This window comes from Glycine max, chromosome 12 (assembly GCF_000004515.6).
Source record: "Glycine max cultivar Williams 82 chromosome 12, Glycine_max_v4.0, whole genome shotgun sequence".
Classification (NCBI taxonomy): Eukaryota; Viridiplantae; Streptophyta; class Magnoliopsida; order Fabales; family Fabaceae; genus Glycine; species Glycine max.
In genome coordinates this window covers 18,865,939-18,885,578 of record NC_038248.2, presented here as the reverse complement: position 1 = coordinate 18,885,578, position 19,640 = coordinate 18,865,939, and the positions used below count along the sequence as shown (strand labels likewise).

The 19,640-nt window shown below is 42.0% G+C and overlaps 1 protein-coding gene across 1 annotated transcript; it reads left to right on the top strand.

The window, feature by feature from the left end:
- The first annotated feature begins 1,616 nt into the window (after window positions 1-1,616).
- LOC102669795 (uncharacterized) lies at window positions 1,617-3,378 on the top strand. Its single transcript, XM_006593111.1, has 3 exons — window positions 1,617-1,748; window positions 1,899-3,272; window positions 3,349-3,378. The coding sequence occupies exons 1-3, from the start codon at window positions 1,617-1,619 to the stop codon at window positions 3,376-3,378; spliced, it is 1,536 nt and encodes a 511-aa protein (XP_006593174.1).
- Window positions 3,379-19,640: the final 16,262 nt, after the last annotated feature.

The window sequence follows — 19,640 nt, the reverse complement described above, 5'->3', positions numbered from 1 at the left end:
CCGTGAAAATTCCGTAATGTGACGGAAATCGAAAGGAGGTGTTTTTCGCAATCCGTGAGTTTTCGTAACTTCTTCGAAAGCTAAAAAAGAGTAAATACATAATCCGTAAGGATTCGTAACCTTGCGGAAGGAAAATAAGTATCGTTACGAAATTCGTAAAGTTTTGTAACGTTACGGAAAAAGAATTACCAAAAAAGGTAAAGGGGGTGCATTTAGTAAAAAGGAGGGTACAAATAGCAATTAGGCCCACTTGGGCCTTCCAGATTCTTCCTCCAGAAGGTTGTTGCTTCTGGAGGAAGCAACCTTGCTCACCTGGGCGAGCTGGGTGGCAAGCTCCTCCCCTATTTTGCTATAAATATGGGGAGGAGTGAAGAGGGAAGGGGTTCAACCTTCTTGGCACTTCTTATTCTCTCGAAATTGCTGAGGAAAATTGTTTCCGTGAAGAAAATCCAAGCCGAGGCACTTCCGTAACGTTTCCGTGAGTAACTACGCGAAGATTTTCAACTGTTCTTCGACATTCATCGTTCATTCTTCGTTTTCTTCAGTCTTCAACTGGTAAGTACCCCAAACTGAGCTTTTCAATTCATTCTATGTACCCGTGGTGGTCCACATTTTGTTTCATGTATTTTTATTCTCGTTTTCATTCGCTTTCTATTGCCCTTTTGACGTGCTTCAGTCATTTATTTAAGTCATTTCTCGCCTAATCAAAAAATAAAATAAATTTCCACCGATCATTTGAATTGTATCATCCGTTAATTTCGGTTAAAATGAATTATGACTGTTCGGTCGTGCCGTAACCACGTTGGAAATCAAAAAAGAGGTAAAATAATTATATAATAATAATAATAAATATCTTTTAGTAAAATGAAGCGAAAAAATCAATCGGACGTTTTCTCTTTGGGATTTCTCATTCTTAATTGGATTGACTAATAACTAAAGTGAAACTAAGGCTAAAATCAACTCGCCTAGTCAAGCTCGTCCACAAAAAATAGGGTTTGAAAGTTTATCATTTCAGTTTCTTACCAAGTAAAAAGGATCATTTTTAAGGTCCAACGCCTTAAAAATGATCACAAATTCAAGTAAAAAGAATCGCTTGATTCACTCTTAAGAAAGAACTACGTAGGTCTGATTTCCTCTCCAAAGGAGGGTACGTAGGAGCAAAAACCCCGCTTTTGTCGACCTCAAAAAATAAAATGAAATAAAAGTTAAGGTAACACAATTTCCACAATTCTAAAAAATAGGTTGTTGTCCTTTGAGACAAACGTGAGAGGTGCTAATACCTTCCTCAAACGTAAATACAACTCCCGAACTTAGAATTTTCATTTTGACCGGTTTCCTTCGGTTTTTTCGACGTTTTCCACAAATAAACGTTGGTGGCGACTCCGCGCATCTTTCCTCCTTTGGAAAGCACACCCGTAAGCCTCGCCTCGCACGCCCGCAAAAGGGCATGTTGCGACACGGGTTCTCGGGTTACAATCAAATAAAGATGGCACCAGAGGACATAGAAAAGACTACGTTCATCACCTTCTGGGGAACATTCTATTATAAGGTGATGTCCTTTGGGCTCAAGAACGTCGGGGTAACCTATCAGCAGGCCATGGTGGCATTATGACATAATGCATAAGGAAATTAAGATCTACGTGGATGACATGATTGCCAAGTCTAAGACTGAGGAAGAACATCTCGTCAACTTGCGGAAGTTGTTCAAGAGACTGCAAAAGTACCAGTTAAGATTGTTGGGCTTCGTCGTAAGTCATAAAGGGATAGAGGTGGACCCTAAAAATGTAAAAGTCGTCCTTGAAATGACTAAGCTGTGCACCGAGAAACAAGTCCAGGGTTTCTTGGGGCATCAAAACTACATCTCAAGGTTCATATCATAGCTCACTGCTACCTATTAGCCGCTCTTTAAACTCTTGCGTAAGAACCAGTCCATTCATTGGAATGATGATTGTCAAGAGGCATTTGGAAAGATCGAACAATGCATTATGAATCCTCTGGTACTTATGCCACTAGTGCTTGGGAGGCCTCTCATCCTGTACATGATGGTGTTGGATGAGTCAATGAGATGCATGCTGGGGCAGCACGACGATTCCGGAAAAAGAGAATGGGTTGTCTATTACTTAAGCAAAAAGTTCACAGCTTGCGAGATGAACTACTCTCTGCTGGAAAGAACATGTTGCACTTTGTTATGGGCATCCCATCGTCTAAGGCAGTATATGTTGAGCCATACTACTTGGTTGGTATCCAAGATGGACCCAGTCAAGTATATTTTCGAGAAGCCCGCTCTTACGACGCAGATTGCTCGATGGCAAGTTTTTCTATCTGAGTACAACATTGTCTATGTCACCCAAAAGGCGATAAAGGGAAGCGCCTTGGCAGACTATTTGGCTCAGCAACCTCTCAATGATTACCATCCCATGCATCTGGAGTTTTCGGATGAAGACATTATGGCCTTGTTCGAAGAGAAGTCAAAGGATAAGGACAGGGATAAGTGGATCGTGTGGTTCGACGATGCGTCCAACACCCTAGGCCATGTGGTTGCGGTGACTTTGGTTTCTCCCGGCAATAAATGCATTCCCTTCACGGCCAGGTTGGGTTTTGATTGTACGAAGAACATGGCCGAATACGAGGCATGTGCCCTTGGGATCCAAGCGGCAATTGACTTCAACGTCAAGTTGCTCACAGTGTACAGAGACTCAGCCTTGGTGATTCACCAGCTAAGGGGAGAATGGGAGACTAGGGATCATAAGCTGATACCCTATCAAACATACATCAAGAAGTTGGTTGAGTTCTTCGATGATGTCTCTTTCCACCATGTTCCCAGAGAGGAGAATCAAATGGTCGATGCGCTTGCCACTCTAGAATCTATGTTCCAACTAACCCCGCATGGGGACATGCCATACATTGAATTTATATGTCGTGGAAAACTCGTGCATTCTTGTTTGATAGAAGAGGAACATGATGGTAAACATTGGTACTTTGACATAAAGCGATACATCGAAGACAAGGAGTACCCACAGGAGGCTTCCGACAACGACAAGAGAACATTAAGAAGGTCGACAACCGGTTTCTTCTTGAATGAAAACATTCTATACAAAAGGAACCATGACATGGTTTTACTCCAATTTGTGGATGCCAGGGAGGCTAAACGCATGCTAGTGGAAGTCCACGAGGGTTCCTTTAGAACAAATGCCAATGAGCATGCTATGGCATGGAAGATTCTGAGGGCGGGGTATTATTGGCTTACCATGGAGAGCGACTGCTACATCCATGTTAGGAAATGCCACAAATGCCAGACATTCATGGACAATGTCAATGCTCTGCCCATGCCTTTATACATTTTTGCAGCACCGTGGCCCTTCTCCATGTGGGGAATAGATGTGATCAAGGCCATTGAGCCCAAGGATTTGAATGGGCATCGCTTCATCTTAGTTGCAATCGACTACTTCACCTAATGGGTTAAAGTCCTTCAACGTCACGAGAAGCGTGGTAGTCAGATTCATTAAAAAGGAAATAATATGTCGGTATGGACTGCCCAGGAAGATTATCACAGACAATGCCATCAATTTGAATAACAAGATGATGAAGGAATTGTGCGAGGACTTCAAAATTCAATACCACAATTCCACACATTACAGGCCCAAGATGAATGAGGCAGCCAATAAGAACATCGAGAAAATTATTTAGAAGATGACCGTTTCATATAAGGATTGGCACGGATGTTCCCTTTCGCACTACATGGTTATCGCACCTTGGTACGCACATCAACCGGGGCAACACCATTTTCGTTGGTGTACGGAATGGAAGTTGTATTGTCGTTTGAGGTGGAAGTTCCTTCTTTGAGGATCTTGGTAGAGTCCGGGTTGAAAGAATCAGAGTGGGCTCAAGCACACTTTGATTATCTCAATCTTATAGAAGGCAAGCGTCTGGTAGCTATGAGCCATGGGCGTTTGTACCAGAGACGGGTAAAAAATGCTTTCAACAAGAAGGTACACCCGTGCAAATTCAACGAGGGAGACCTTGTTCAAAAGAAATCATCCCAAGCCCTAAAGGATGATAGGGGAAAGTGGGCTCCGAACTATGAAGAACCTTTCATCATAAAGAAGGCATTCTCCGGAGGAGCACTGGTGCTCACCAACATGGATGATGAGGAGTTGCCTTCACCTGTGAACACCGATATCATCAAGCGATATCATGCTTAGCTCTTGGGGCAGCTAGAAGAGTCACTACGTGATTATACTCTGAGGCTCCCTAGAGATTTTCTGTCCTTTGTAAACTTTGATCTCAACATCTAATGAACATTGGATTGGCAATTTGCATTTCAACCCTAGCGTTGTGTCTGTTATGTTTTAAAATGTGTGTTCTCTTTTTTAGTCCAAGCCATCTCACTCGATCTATAGGGGTGCCCCAAGCGCTTAAATAAAATTGAACATAATGGACGTTTGTTTGAGTCATTGCACTTGAACTGCCCATGCATACGCATGTATACGCATAATTTTATCCTGTGAATCGAAGGATAGGAAAAGATTCATTTTAAGTGATAGTCAATACCATGCAAATTCAAGACAAAGATAAACCAAGATAAGTGGTAACGTAGTCATGTTTTATTGCGTGGTGCCATTTCCTGTTTTTAGAAGACTTAGGGATGGGTATGAGTACATGCTAGGCCCGTGATCAATAAATTATCATCCCGCGTCCGCTCAAGACGTTAAAGAAGCGCTACTAGGAGGCAGCCTAGTACACTTTAAATTTCTGCTTGTTATCTATTCGTCTATTTTTCTAAAGTCGTAGTTAAATATGCCTAGTTTATTCTTAATCCTAGGAATTAAAATGAACAAGCGCCAACCCAAAGGTTAAAATTTTGCAAATAATTCTTGCAAAAAAAAATGCACAGGGTTAGGTCGCCTGGGTGAGCACCCCCTGTACGAGGTAGTTTAAAAAGAGGGGGAGGGTGAGTTTTCTTCACCCAAAACTACCCCCCCCCCCAAAAAAAAAAACATATCTTTGACGCGGATGCCCTCAGCCAGTTCTTGGGCCACCCGCTGATTTTGGAATAGGGTCAATAGTGTGAATACAACCAGAGGAAGAGCCAGGTCTCTGGCTTTGACAAGGACGCCATTGCTCAATGTTTGTGCATGCCGGGGTAGGATTTTTCCCAGACCACTATAGGGAGACGGGCGAGGATCATGCGCACCAGCATGACCACCTTGACCCAGATATGGATGACATTGTTGCTCAACAACATCCTACCCAGTGACCACAACTCCGATCTCCCTCTACTGGTGTATGCCATCCTGACACAGAGTTGATTGTCGATGCCATCTATCAGTTTGCTGGAACAGTGCCTACGAGGCACTCTGTCAACCCGAAAAATTCCAATAGGGTCCTGGGTTTCCCTACTCTGATCATAGGTCTCTACCAGTTTTATGGAGTGCCTATCACCCCCAGCAAGGTCATCGACCCCCTATCACTATAGCCATCATCGAGAAGTATTGCACCTCTAGGCAGGCTCAAGGCGAGGCACCACAACAGCCTGGAGACGCCCTGCCATAGGCAGCCAATGCACCTCCATCTCCCCCAAAGTCCACCTCAGCTCACTTGCAAAGGTTGGAGCGCTATATACGACACGTGGCTGACTAGCAGGCAGCCAATCTTAGGGGACAAGTACAGCTGAACAAGAGCTTTTATCGGTGGAGCCAGGATCCCAACACTTATGTGTGGCCTAACCCTGAGCAGTTTGACGCCACGGTAGCATGGCCTGGTGATTGGCCTGATGCTCAAAAAGGGGTAGGGCCCACAGGCACCTCTAGAGATGGATACGGAGCTGAGGAACATGATGACATGGTTGACGTGATGGACTTCTTCCTTGGAGGAGGCGGAGACGTATGACCGGGATCGCCAAACTTGTGATTCGTCTTCTTTCGTCATTATGTCTTTTTTATTTTTTTATTTACTCATGATTTGACATTATTGTTTTTATTATTTCTGCATGATTTGACATTATTGTTTTTGTTATTTCTGCGTGGCTTGAAATTATTGTTTTGGTTGTTTGACGTTATCGCGTTCGGTCATTTTGTTACTTCCATTGTGGTTTGATGTTATTCGCACTAGTTGTTATGTTTGTTATGATTAAACTGAGTATGTCGTTATCGCTTTCAGTTATTTTTCGCTCGTCGTAAGTAGATTTACCACTTCTAGCATATGATCGTACTTACTTTGTGATGATTTGTCTGAAACGCCAAAAAAATGTAGGTCTTGTGTACATTCAGTCACATGCCTTGTTTTCAATAGTGTAAGTTTGGATACCAACTGCGCCCGATTTGCAAACCTTGTCAATCTTTTTCTTGAAGCAATTGACTAAAAGAAAGATAGAAATGAAAAAATAAATGACAAAAATAGTTTATTAATTGGCTAAAAGACCGACATGCTTTGAAAATAGATGAACTGCCAGTTTTTCTTTTAGAATTTCACCAGTCGGAATACAAGTGGATTTTTGAAAGAAAAATGCGTGTGTACACTTGAAGGGTGAATGTTGTGGAAGTTTTTTCCGAATGTCTAAATGGACTCTGATGTGTGCATAAATTGATAAAGTATCATCTTTTGGAAACACTAGTTTAATTTAATCATTTGGATATTTTGTCGAGCACCCGGTGCATGTAAAATCAAAAGGTGTGATGCGATGCGATGCACAGTAGTAGTTTAATAATGTAGTGTCTCTTAGAGAACTAGTGGAGTGTGTTGAGAAGCTGGTTAATCTTCTTTTTCTTCTCTAGTTTAACTTGCGCGTGAAAATAACACATCTTTTCAGCTTAAATTCACAACTCCCCAGTTTTCTATCTCAAGTTCCTCTAAAACTATACTAATCGTGTTTGCTAATGTGAACATCAAAGATTTCTTTTTCAAATTGATTATGTTAATTGGTCACAATTTTTGAAAATATGGATAGGATTGTTTGTTGGGGTACTCTTGCATGCAAGCTAATATTATTTTTTGAGATTTAAATGGGAAATTAACAAAGTAACAAATTGTTTGATCGAAAAGTGTAAACATATTAGTTAGGAAGTCTATTTTTCAATTCAATATAAAAAATACCAAACAATAAACTGGGCTTCATGAAGTTATTTTCTAGGTATAAGATAGTAATATCATATTTGATATGCATTATATGCATGATCAATATCTGAAGACCACTTTTCACAAACTGGTTTTCATAGAGCATTATTATTTTCAAATTTATTATTCCCTTTAGCCACTTTTTTATTTTTTTGAATATTCAATATGTGCTTACCTTTCTGCTTTTTTAAAAAAAATTATATAAGCTTTTATTTTTGCTAAGGAAAGCAAGTTTTCCCAATTTGCATTTACATATGGAAGTTTTAAATTTCTACGAAAACTCTTGGTTAAAGCTTGCCATTGGAATGCTTTTGCAATAAGCATCATAAAATAATTTTTTGAATTATTTTGCAAAGGTTTTTTGGTATTTTTGAAACCCAACACCTTATGCTGGGTTTTAAATTTGTTATTTGCATCTATTGAAAATAACAATTAGTTCTTGACATGCACTATGAAGATTTTTTCATCAAGCTAACTATCAATTCTTCGAACGTTTTTATGTTCTTGCAATGCTCATGTTTTCCAGCAGTTGAAGTTTGAAACATTAGCATTTGGGAGATTTTATGAATTTCACTAAATTCTGTTATTCTCATGCTTTTTTGTATAATTGCAGGCAGGGAAAGCTGACAACTATTAACATCCTTTTGATTATATTGTTAGAATTCTATTGGGGAACAGAATGGCATAATGACTACAATAATGCATTGCCCCTCCTATTGCTATTTTCATTTTCTAAACCCCTCCCCTCACCCTTCACGACCCCGCCTCTCTCTTTCATTTGGCAGAACTAATTAGGATGCTTTTTTGGCAGAACTAATTTACAACATATTTGGATTTATCTTTTGAAAAATATCTTATGAAAATATTTTATAACCTGTACAAAAATAATTTAATCATATTTTTATTTTGATTCTATGAAAAACTTATACATAAATACCTATACGATAAATACTTGTTTAATAAATGCTTAGTTAAGACATTTACTCCAAAATGCACCTTGGAGTACTAGGTGAAGTTGTTAACTCTATGTACTAGGGGAATTTTGGATCGCTGGGAACCTTGCATGAGTTATGTCGCAACCTACCCTTCGGCGGGAGGGCGACGCGAGACTCACGGGAGCGTCTTCCAAGGGAGGAAAACGCGTGGAGTTGCCACTTATTCGAGGAAAACATTGGAAAAACCAAAAATTTGGTCTAAGAACTTTAAGTGTGAAAGGTTCGGGAGTTGTTTTTACGCACGGGGAAGGTATTAGCACCCCACACATCCACCACAAAGGACGGCAGTCTTTAATCAAATGTGCAATATCATGACTTCGGTTTGTTTTTATTTTCCCCTTTTTTATGTTTTTCTATCTTTTGTGTTTTTTATGTTTTTTACTTTTTGTATTTTTTATCCTTTTGTGGTCGACAAGGGTATTTCCCTTTATCCTACATATTCCTCAATTGCGATGAGAAAATCAGACCTACTTAGTTCTTTCAGAACTAAACGTTGGTTAATTTGTTTTTATCTTTTTTCGCAAGATCAATTTTAATCAAACAAAAGTTGTTTAAGGCATTGGACCATTAAACGATCTTTTGATTCTTTTGAAATGAGAGAAACGTTAAGGCATTGGACCATTAACGATCTCTTGGTTGTCAAAGAAGAGAAACGTTAAGGCATTGAACCATTAACAATCTCTTTGTTTTTGAAAGGAGATAAACGTTAAGACGTTAGACCTTTAACGATCTCATGGGGTCGACAAAAGCGAGGCTTTTTTTCCTACGTATCCTCAATTGCGATGATAAAATCAGACCTACGTAGTTCTTGCAAAAGCGGTAAAGTTATGTGTTGATTTTATGCTTTTGAATAGTCCATGTTAACCAATAAAGCAAAGAGGATCGTTTTAAGGCATTGGACCTTAAAACGGTGTTGAGTATTTTTGTAGACAAAGCTTGATTTGTGAGTTGATTTTAGCCTTAGTTTCACTTTGGTTATTAGTCAATTCATCAAAGGAAACTTTCAAAGAAAGAAATTCGATTGATTTTTTTCTTATTATTTTATTCAAAGATATTTTTATTATTTTTCAAATATATTTTGATTATTTTATTATTATTATTTTCAGATATTTTGATTATTTTATTATTATTTTGCTGTTTTTTATTTAACCGAGGTTACAACGTGAACGATCGGTTGGATTTCATTTTAACAGTGATTGAATGAGATTACAACACAAATGATCGGTTGAAATTCATTTTATCAATTATTAAACAAGATAATGGCTTAAATAAACGGTTGAAAGATCGTTAAAAGTAGAAGAAAAGAATACCGAAAGTAAACGAGATGAGGAATGAAAACAAAACAAAACAAGAATGAATTGAAAGCCTCGGATTCGAAAACTTACCGGTTGAAGACCGAAGAAGGAACGAAGAATGACGAAGAACGAATGAAGAACAGCAAAGGACTTCCTCAGAATCGCTCACGGAAACATCTCGGAAGCATTACGAAAACACCTTAGCTTGGATTTTTTTCTTCTTTCTCTTCTACTCACTAATTTCAAGTGAAAGCTTAGTGCAAAAATTGTTGGATCCTTAAACTCAGCCCACTTCCCCTATTTATAGGAGAAAAAGGGAGGTGGTTTCTGCCCAGAGACTTCTTGAGGAAGATTTCTGAGTACACCCCCAACTGATAAGTTCACCCCCCCCTTTCGTACTTGACAAAAAAGTTACGGAAGCATATTAGAGTTGATTTTAGCCCGTATGCCATTTTTTAACAAAATGAGGGAGGTGGTTGCCGCCCAGAGGCTTCTTGAGGAACATTTCTGAGCACACCCCTCGATTGATGAGTACACCCCCTTCTAGGTTGCTTAGTGATGAAGTTTCCTGAGCGCACCCCGTAATTGATAAGTTCACCCCCTTCTAGAATGTTCTGGATGAACTTTCCTAAGCGCACTGTAATTGATAAGTTCACCCCCTTTTGGATGTTTGGATGGTCCCAATGCTAGTTACACCCCCAAGTTTGATAAGTGCAGCCCCATTATTATGTTTTTGGTTGATTTCTTTCCGAAACCTCACGGATTTCACGGTGATGAGTGTTAAGTTTTCTGAAGTGACTAATTGAGATCTGTGTGCCAACAAAAAATCCTCTCCGGACAAAAATGGGGCTTGAAGTTCTATTTACACCCCCCAGGTTTACTAAACACATCCCCATTTTTTGTGTTTTTTTACCATTTCTTTTCAGGAATGTCTCGGAACTTTACGGATTCCATGGGGACGGGTCTCAAGTGTTTGAAAGTGGTCAAACGAGGTCCGCATCCTCGCAAACGATGGTCCCCGGACAAAATTAGAGCATGATAGTTGTCCCTCTTTACTTATCTTTTATTGGAGATAAAAGGGAAGTAAAGATAAGACCCTAATTTCGTTCGGGCTGACACTCCACCTAACTGACCAAATAGCTCCAATAGTGACCGTGACGTCTCTTACGCTATCCAGCTTGATCATTCCTTGACAGTAGGAGGGGCTTTTTGTGCGCCATCCACTTGATTGTCCCTGGAGGACAAGTAGTATCTGCAGGAAAACTTAGCAAAATGATTAGAATCAAACGACTATCACCATCCAGGATATCACTAGACTTTGCTTGTCTCAGGCCAATATAGAGGATTTTGACAGCCTTGGGAATGGAAAGCAAGTGTGCGGATAACCAAACGGTGTCTCTGCATGCTACCGGAGTCTCACAAGTCGAGGTAGCAGAACTGTGTGTTTATACTGATAACCACTCGAGGTATCTCTGCCTGCCACTTGACGCATGGGTCAGGATCAACAGATGTTGTGTTTGTAAGGATAATCACTCAGGGTATTTCCACCTGCCACCTGACACATGGGTCAGGATCAACAGATGTTGTGTTTGTACGGATAACCACTTGGGGTATTTCCGCCTGCCACATGACGCATGGGTCAGGATTAATAGATGTTGTCTTTGTACGGATAACCACTTCTGGTATTTCTGCCTACGACCTGACGCATGGGTCAGGATCAACAGAAGTTGTCTTGTACGGATAACCACTTGGGGTATTTTCGCTTGCCACCTAACGCATGGGTCATGATCAACAGATGTTGTCTTGTATGGATAACCACTTGGGGTATTTCTGCCTGGCACCTGACGCATGGGTCAGGATCAACAAATGTTGTCTTTGTATGGATAACCACTTGGGGTATTTCTGCCTGCCACTTGACGCATGGGTCAGGATCAACAAATGTTGTCTTTGTATGGATAACCACTTGGGGTATTTTCGCCTGCCACCTGACGCATGGGTCAGGATCAACAGATGTTATCTTTGTATGGATAACCACTTGCGGTATTTCCGCCTACCATCTGACGCATGGATCAGGATCAACAGATGTTGTCTTTGTACGAATAACCACTTGGGGTATTTTCGTAGGATCAACAGATGTTGTCTTTGTACGGATAACCACTTGGGGTATTTCCACCTGCCACCTAATGCATGGGTCAAGGTCAATAGATGTTGTGTTTGTACGGATAACCACTTGGGTGTCTTCGCATACCACTGGACTCACGGGTCACGATAGCAAAAGGTGGGGTGGTTTACTAAAGTGGGGCTTTTGCTCCTACGTATCCTCAATTTGCGATGAGGAACACATACCTACGTAATTCTTGCTTGTGGTGTGAGACTATGAGGCTAAAAAATAGGCTCAGTGTTCTAAACGACTATTTAGGGGAAACATTGGGTCCGACCATTTATAGGAAACACTGGGTCCGACCATGTAGAGGAAACACTAGGCCCTCCCCCTACGTATCCTCAATATGCTGATGAAATTTTTTCGTAACCACAAATGAGATTTTGGATGTTAGCATTTCATTTCTAAACGAACATTTAGAGGAAACATTGGGTCCGACCAAAATAGAAGAAAATCACTTAGAGTGTATAAACCTCACACAGGAAACTGTTTTATCCTAATTCTGAACCATAGATATGTCATGACTTGATTTGTCAAATCATTTCCTATCAAATCAAAGATTACATGTGTGATCATGGATCAATAGGACTTTTTTCGGAATACTGCTTTGGTGGGAAACTTGGCTCTGGGCATTTCGGCCTGTTCCTTTTTTCTGTTTTTGTTTTTTTTTTTTTGTTTAGTGCGAGGCAAAAAAGTTGTCGGTGCACAAGATTTTGGTTGGTAATCAAAGGGAGAGGGTCACTTCAAGTCATGGTTTCCTTTCTTTTCTTATTTGCTTGTGACAATTTTATATTGTTCAGATATTGTCTAGTCCAAATACCTTTCTGTATATTTTCTTTTGTTTTCTTCCGATCTTTGATCAGAAACTATCTTTTTCTTTTGGAAGCGTGTTAGGTTAATGGTGAATGACTCTTTTTTCCTTGGGAGACCTCATGGTTCCTTCTTCCAAGGACAAGGATGGAAATTCTCATCCTTTGTCAAGGTTTATGGTGGTTTGAGGTCTTGGCACAAAAGGCTTGCAGAATGGCCAGACACGATGTACGTCAGGGTGTTGGTTTGGCCAGCGGTTCAGGGATAAAGGAATGTCCCATATTATTTCCATGATACACACACAACAATGATGATTCAGAAATTTTATGCAAAATCAGTCATGCATGCACCCATGTGGACACTCAAGCATCAAGTTTTTATGGTCATGTGACACTAGGGCTCAGGATTCATTTTTCCTACTCAAGTCAACCCAATGTTTCCAAAACATACTCTTTTGTCAATTCATGCATCCATCCAAGTCCATTTTGGGTGTTCGAAAAACTTTTCACAACTTTCACCCTTCATATGTATACACATTTTTTTTCAACAAAAACCTTGTGTTTTTATCAGTGAATCTTTCCAAAGAAAAATGGGAGTTTATTTCCTTTCGAAAGCGTGTTGACTTTTTAGTTAACCAATTTCATTTTTATTTTGTTTTTGTTTGTTTTTTCCATGAGTTATTTTGCTATATATTTTTTCAAAAGATTAAAATCAGCTTGTGACCTGGGCACGGTTGACACCCGAGATTACTTTTTATTGAAAGAGACGTACGAATGAAGGTACACAAAGCTTACACGCTTACACACATTTTTTGGTTTCGGACAAAACATCGTAAAGTAAGTACGACAGAAAGCCAACAAACGGTAAATGATGACATGTTTGACTTTAAACATGAAGGACAGTAATACCAAAATGCAATGTCAAAACGACTGAAAGCAGTAATTATGAGGACAACTGAAAAGTAAAGTCAGCACATAATAACAATGAAAACAGTAACATGCATAACAATAAAATGAAAATAGGTAATGATGGAAAAGAAATCACGAGTCGGGTGCTCCTGATCACATGGCACCGCTCCCTCCCAAGAAGCCGAATAGGTCGGCCATGTCTTCATCATCTTGGGCTTCGTTCGTGGCTCTGGGGGCCCCTGTAGGTCCTGCCCCTGTCCGATCATCAGGCTAGTCTCCAGGCCATGCGACCGCAGCTTTGAACTGCTCCAGGGTAGGGCATATGAAAGGGGTGGAACCCTAACCCTACTGGCTAAGACTGAATCGGTAGAGGCATTCATGCAACTGCATCTGTCCGCAATGGTTGGTCGCCCGCTGGCGAACCACATGCTGTAGGTAATGTTCCACGCTAAGTGGACTAGTCAAAGCGGCCTGCCGAGGTGGTGGCGGTGCCTCTGCTGCGTGCGGCTGGGGTGCTTCGCCCTGTACCTATCGGGGAGTACTATACTTCTCGACAAAGGCCCTGTTGATAGGAGGTCGGATGACCTTGCTGGGCATGATGGGCAATCCGTAGAATTGGCAGAGGCCTATTATTAGAGCTGGAAACCCCAGGGCCCTGTTGGACTTCTCCGGGTTCAATGGGTATCTCGTGGGAGCCATACCGGCAAAAATATAAATGGCGTCAGCCATCAGCTGAGCCACATGAACACTCATCCTCGTAAGGATGGCATACACCAGCTGACACTTCAGCAGGAGAAGGTCAGAGTTATGGTCGCTAGGGAGGATGTTGTTGAGCAGCAGCGTCATCCATATTTGGGTCAGGGTGGTCAAGCTGGTGCGCATGATCCAAACCCATCTCCCTACAGCAGTACAGGCGAAATCCTACCCCAGTGTACACAGCCACTGGGCGATGGCCTCCTCGTCGAAACCATTAGCCTAGTTCCTCTTCTTGTCATACTCGCATTGTTGACCCTCTTCCAGGATTAGCGGGTGGTCAAAGAACTAGTTGAGGGCGTCTGCGTCAAAAGGAACCCATTGGCCCCTCACCCACGAGCGCATGTCACGGACACTTTCCTCGGTGGACCATGCGTTGGCGTATAATTCCATGACTATTTATGGGTCGAACTTAGCCATGGGGATTACTAGAGGTGCCCAACGCCTACGAGTTATCTCTCCCTAGAAGTCAGGGTACTCGTCCTCCCTAAGCTGGACACGCCTTTCTCTGAGGAACGACCATCCTATGATGGCCTCGAAATGCTGCTGGTGCTTGGCGCTCTGGAATCGGTGATTGTCAAAATCCTGGGCAACATCGGAGCCTTCCCCAGGGGTGTCCTTTCTGGACCTCTTTATGGAGAGCTTCTTCGGAGCCATCATCTGTAGGGAGTGAATCAAAATGCAAAATTGGAAGCAAAAAACCAACAATGGAAGCTTGGGGGCTGTTATTCCTGTTGTTTCCATGAGCAATGGGGTTCTTGAGTGAGAGGGGAGTTTTGGGTGAAGAAAACTCACCCCCTAGCCCATTTTTATCTAACTCGTGCAGGGGGCGCTCGCCCAGGAGAGCTCATGATCACCCTGGGTTTTTGTTTTGCAAAGACTCCTTCAAAATCTCGTGCCCCCTATGGGTTAGTGCTTGTTTATTTTAAGTTCCTATAATAACTAGGCATATTCAGTTATAAATTTTTTTAGAGAAATGGCTGAATAAATAACAAGCAGAAACTTAAAGGATACTAGGTTGCCTCCCAGCAGCGCTTCTTTAATGTCTTGAGCCGGACGTGTGATGTTGCTCTGTTGATTCCAGGCCTAGCGTCTGTTTGCATCCGCCCATAGGTTTCTGAAAGCAGGAAATGATGTTACGCATACGTGACCATGTCCCCGTTTACTTTGGTCTCCCTTGACCTTTCGTTAAGCGCGGCAGCGGCCTTTGCTTGACGCAAATGTTTTCCTGTCTTTCGACCCATAGGATGAAAATATGCATGGGTATATGCTTGCATGAGCAGTTTAAAATGCAACAATGATGAGCAAAGCCCGTTATTTTCATTTTAATTAAGCATTCGTAGCACCCCTAGGGACCTGAGCGTAGGAGCTTGAAGCGACAACAGACACAACACAGGGATTGGGAAAAGACCCATAAATATGTTGTTTTATTAAATGTTGTGACCAGAGCTTAAAAAGGATAAGAAGCCTCGAAAAAAAAAACAAATGGGCAGCGAATCTCTGAATTTCCCTAAGTGTCATGCGTAGTATTGCTTGACGACATCGGCGTTCACGGGCAATGGAAACTCGATGTCATCCATGTTGGCAAGCACCAATGCTCCTCCCAAGAATGCTTTCTTTATGACGAAAGGTCCATCGTAATTCGGATCCCATTTTCCCCTGTTATCCCTTGTTAAATTGCATAGGCGTACCTTCTTGTCAAAAGAATTCTTTACTCGTCTTTGGTATAGACGCCCATGGCTCACAGCCGTCAACCGTTTGCCCTCTATAAGGTTGAGTTGGTCGAAGCGCATTTGGGCCCACTCCGATTCTTTCAAACTGGACTCTGCCAAAATCCGCAAGGATGGAACCTCCACCTCGAATGGTAGTACAGCTTCCATTCCGTACACCAATGAAAATGGCGTTGCCCCAGTTGAAGTGCGCACCGAAGTCTGATAGCCATGTAGCATGAAGAGGAGCATCTCATTCCAATCCTTATAAGACACAGTCATCTTTTGAATGATCTTCTTGATGTTTTTGTTTTCCGCCTCCACTTACCCATTCAACTTGGGCCTATAGGGCATGGAGTTGTAGTGCTGGATTTTAAAGTCCTCACACATTTCCCTCATCATCTTGTTGTTCAGATTGGTGGCGTTGTACGTGATAATCTTTCTTGGCAATTCGTACCTTCCTTGTGATGCTGGCGTATGAGGTAGCTTCGACCCATTTGGTGAAATAGTCGATTGCTACCAAGATAAAATGATGCTCGTTTGAGGCTCTGGGCTCGATGACATCTATTCCCCACATGGAGAAGGGCCATGGCGCAGCCATGACATTTAGGGGTATCGGTGGAGCGTTGACGTTGTCTATGAACGTCTGGCACTTATGGAATTTTCTCACGTGGAGACAACAGTCGTTCTTCATGGTGAGCCAATAGTACCCCGCCCTCAAGATCTTTCTAGCCATGGCATGCCTGTTGGCGTGTGTTTCGAAAGAGCCCTCATGGACTTCCACTATCATCTGCTCAGCCTCCTTAGCATCTACGCACCAGAGTAAAATCATATCATGGTTCCTCTTGTACAGCACGTTCCCACTCAAGAAGAAACCAGCCGCCAACCTTCTTAATGTTCTCTTGTCTTTATCGGAGGCCTCTGGTGGGTATTCCTTATTCTCGACATATCGCTTGATGTCAAAATACCATGGTTTACCATCCTGCTCCTCTTCTATCAGATAGCAATGCACGGCAGCGAACTTGCCGCGACACCAGAACTCGATGTACGACAAGTCTCTGTGCGGAGTTAGCTGGAACATGGATGACAATGTGGCAAGCGTGTCAACCATTTGGTTTTCCTCTCGGGGGACATGGTGAAAGGAGACATCATCGAAGAATTCATCCAATTTCTTGATGTAAGCCTGGTAGGGTATCAACTTATGATCCCTAGTCTCCCACTCCCCTCTCAGTTGGTGAATTACCAGAGCTGAGTCCCCATAGACCTTGAGCCGCTTGAAGCCAAAGTCAATGGCTGCTTGGACTCTAAGGGCACATGCCTCATACTCGGCCATGTTGTTCATGCAGTCGAAACCCAGTCTGGCTGTGAAGGGTATGCATTGATCATCGAGAGAGAGCAAAGCTTCTCCAACCCTATGGCCTAAGGCATTCAATGCTCCATCGAACCACACAACCCACTTGTCCTTGTCCTCCTCTTCCTTGTCCTCCTCTTCCACCTTATGTTTGCTTCGATCTCGCTCAACTACTGAGACAAACTCTTTTTGGACCTTAGACAAGTCTTCAATTCGTCTTTCAGGATCATGCCTTCCACTCGTGACTGGTATCTTTCTTCTCTCTGAAGTTTAAGCTCACTGTTATTGCCTCACAAAGCTCCTCGGAACTTGTTTCGGTCGTGTTCTTCCTTCCAGGCCCTCTTGGTTTCTTGCTCCAAGGCCTTGGCAGTGGCTGTGTTGATGTCTCTTAGTTCGTCATTCTCCTTTCGGATTCTGATAGCTGTTGTTTTAAACTTTTCATTGACTGCTTAGGCTTTTTCAAGCTCCGCTTTAAGGGCTTGCACCTCTTCGCTCTCTTCCGGGGCTTCAGCCTCTTCCTCTTTAGTGCCTCTCAGCTTCGGGAGCCAATCTAGACCTTATGTGTAGGCTTTCAACCACCTATGATAGTCGCCGACGGTCCCATTGCTACTTCCCCTAAGTTCTTTGTCCTTTCTCTGCACCATTTCCCTCGCCTTACAGAGTCCTTAAAGCACCTTTGCGTTGGGGTCACTGAAACCCCGTGTGACAAAAGGTGTGAGGCTCTCCACCAATAGGCTCGCCAAGCTGTCTTATTGCGAGGACGAGATTATAGTTGATACAACCCCTTGTCCCCATCAAGGGAACATTTGGAAATCCTCCACATGAATACAAAATTCCTGATCTTCCTTCCTTCTAGAAAGGGAACCAATTGACCGATGCCCCTGCTATGCTTACCAAGAGTTGGTCCCAATTTGCTTCCCTCTTTTCGGCGCATGAACGATGACTTTACAGGGGGCAGGTGTGTCTCACATCTTGGCAGAAAAGGTGTGAAAGCAACCACACATAGAGGGCCGATGTGCAGCAGATAATTCTTATGTTACTCGTTTCACACCTCCGTTCGAATGTGTCATATATGTCAGCCAAGATGGCGACGACCGGGCTTTCCTTGCTGTGGTGAAAGGCAAGGAAGGCATCGATTGCTGCTAGGTCTACCAAACCATCCACGTTCAGAAAGAGGACCACTCCAAAGATTAACAGTGCCAACCGCGATGACATTTTATGCATGTAGGTGTTTTAAAGAAAAAAAACAGCACACAACGTGTTTGCTGTGTGCCCCTATTTTGGGTACCTAATATGGAAGGAAATAAAGGCTTTTAGTAACAATTCCCGAGGTAGTCATGTCTCTCTTGATGGTTTCTAGAAGTACCATTCCCTTTAACAAAAATATTGTGGTGGTTGGGACTACCAGCGACAATACATCATTAAAGAAGAAAAACTCTAGATGAGGTTTCATTGTCATCAAGCAAGTCGGGGACTTAGCATGACCATAGATTCACCTCCACTTCCTAAGTTCCCATGGACCCGGGTATAGGCCCTTTTTCAACTCACCGTGTGTGCAAAAAGGTGTTAGTGTTTGTGTGCATCAAATGAATAACTATTTACTTCATGCATATATTACAACACGCTTAAAGCATTACAAAGTTACATAAGAACATAAAGGAAATAAAACTGACAGAAGGGAAATTACAACATTTGTACAGAAATAAGTAGGCCTAACTCTCAAAATACATCCCCAGCGGAGTCGCCAACTATCGCAACCTACCCTTCCGCGGGAGGGCGACGCGAGGCACACAAGAGCGTCTTCCAAGGGAGGAAAACGCGCGGAGTCGCCACCAACGTTTATTCAAGGAAAACATTGGAAAAACCAAAAATGCAGTCTACGAACTTTAAGTGTGAAAGGTTCGGGAGTTGTTTTTACACACGGGGAAGGTATTAGCACCCCACGAGTCCGCCACAAAGGACGACAGCCTTTAATCAAATGTGCAATATCATGACTTTGATTTGTTTTTATTTTCCCCTTTTTTATGTTTTTTATCTTTTGTGCTTTTTATGTTTTTTAGTTTTTGTATTTTTTATCATTTTGTGGTCGACAAGGGTATTTTCCTTGCTCCTACGTATTCCTCAATTGCGATGAGGAAATCAGACCTATGTAGTTCTTTCAAAACTAAACGTTGGTTAATTTGTTATTATCTTTTTTCGCAAGATTGACTTTAATCGAACAAAAGTCATTTAAGGCGTTGGACCATTAAACGGTCTTTTGATTCTTTTGAAATGAGAGAAACGTTAAGGCATTGGACCATTAATGATCTCTTGGTTGTGAAAGAAGAGAAACGTTAAGGTGTTGGACTTTTAACGATCTCATGGGGTCGACAAAAGCAGGGTTTTTTCTCCTATGTATCCTCAATTGCGATGAGAAAATCAGACCTAAATAGTTCTTGCAAAAGCGGTAAAGTTATGTGTTGATTTTATGCTTTTGAACGGTCCATGTTAACCAATAAAAGCAAAGAGGACCATTTTAAGGTGTTGGACCTTAAAACGGTTTTGA

Excerpts from the sequence above, each read along its gene's own strand:
- LOC102669795 (XM_006593111.1), top strand. The coding sequence starts at position 1,617 with ATGCATAAGGAAATTAAGATCTACGTGGATGACATGATTGCCAAGTCT. Across the intron at positions 1,749-1,898 it reads TAAGATTGTTGGGCTTCGTC|CCGCTCTTTAAACTCTTGCG; the intron begins GTAAGTCATAAA and ends GCTACCTATTAG. Across the intron at positions 3,273-3,348 it reads AGAGCGACTGCTACATCCAT|CACCGTGGCCCTTCTCCATG; the intron begins GTTAGGAAATGC and ends ACATTTTTGCAG.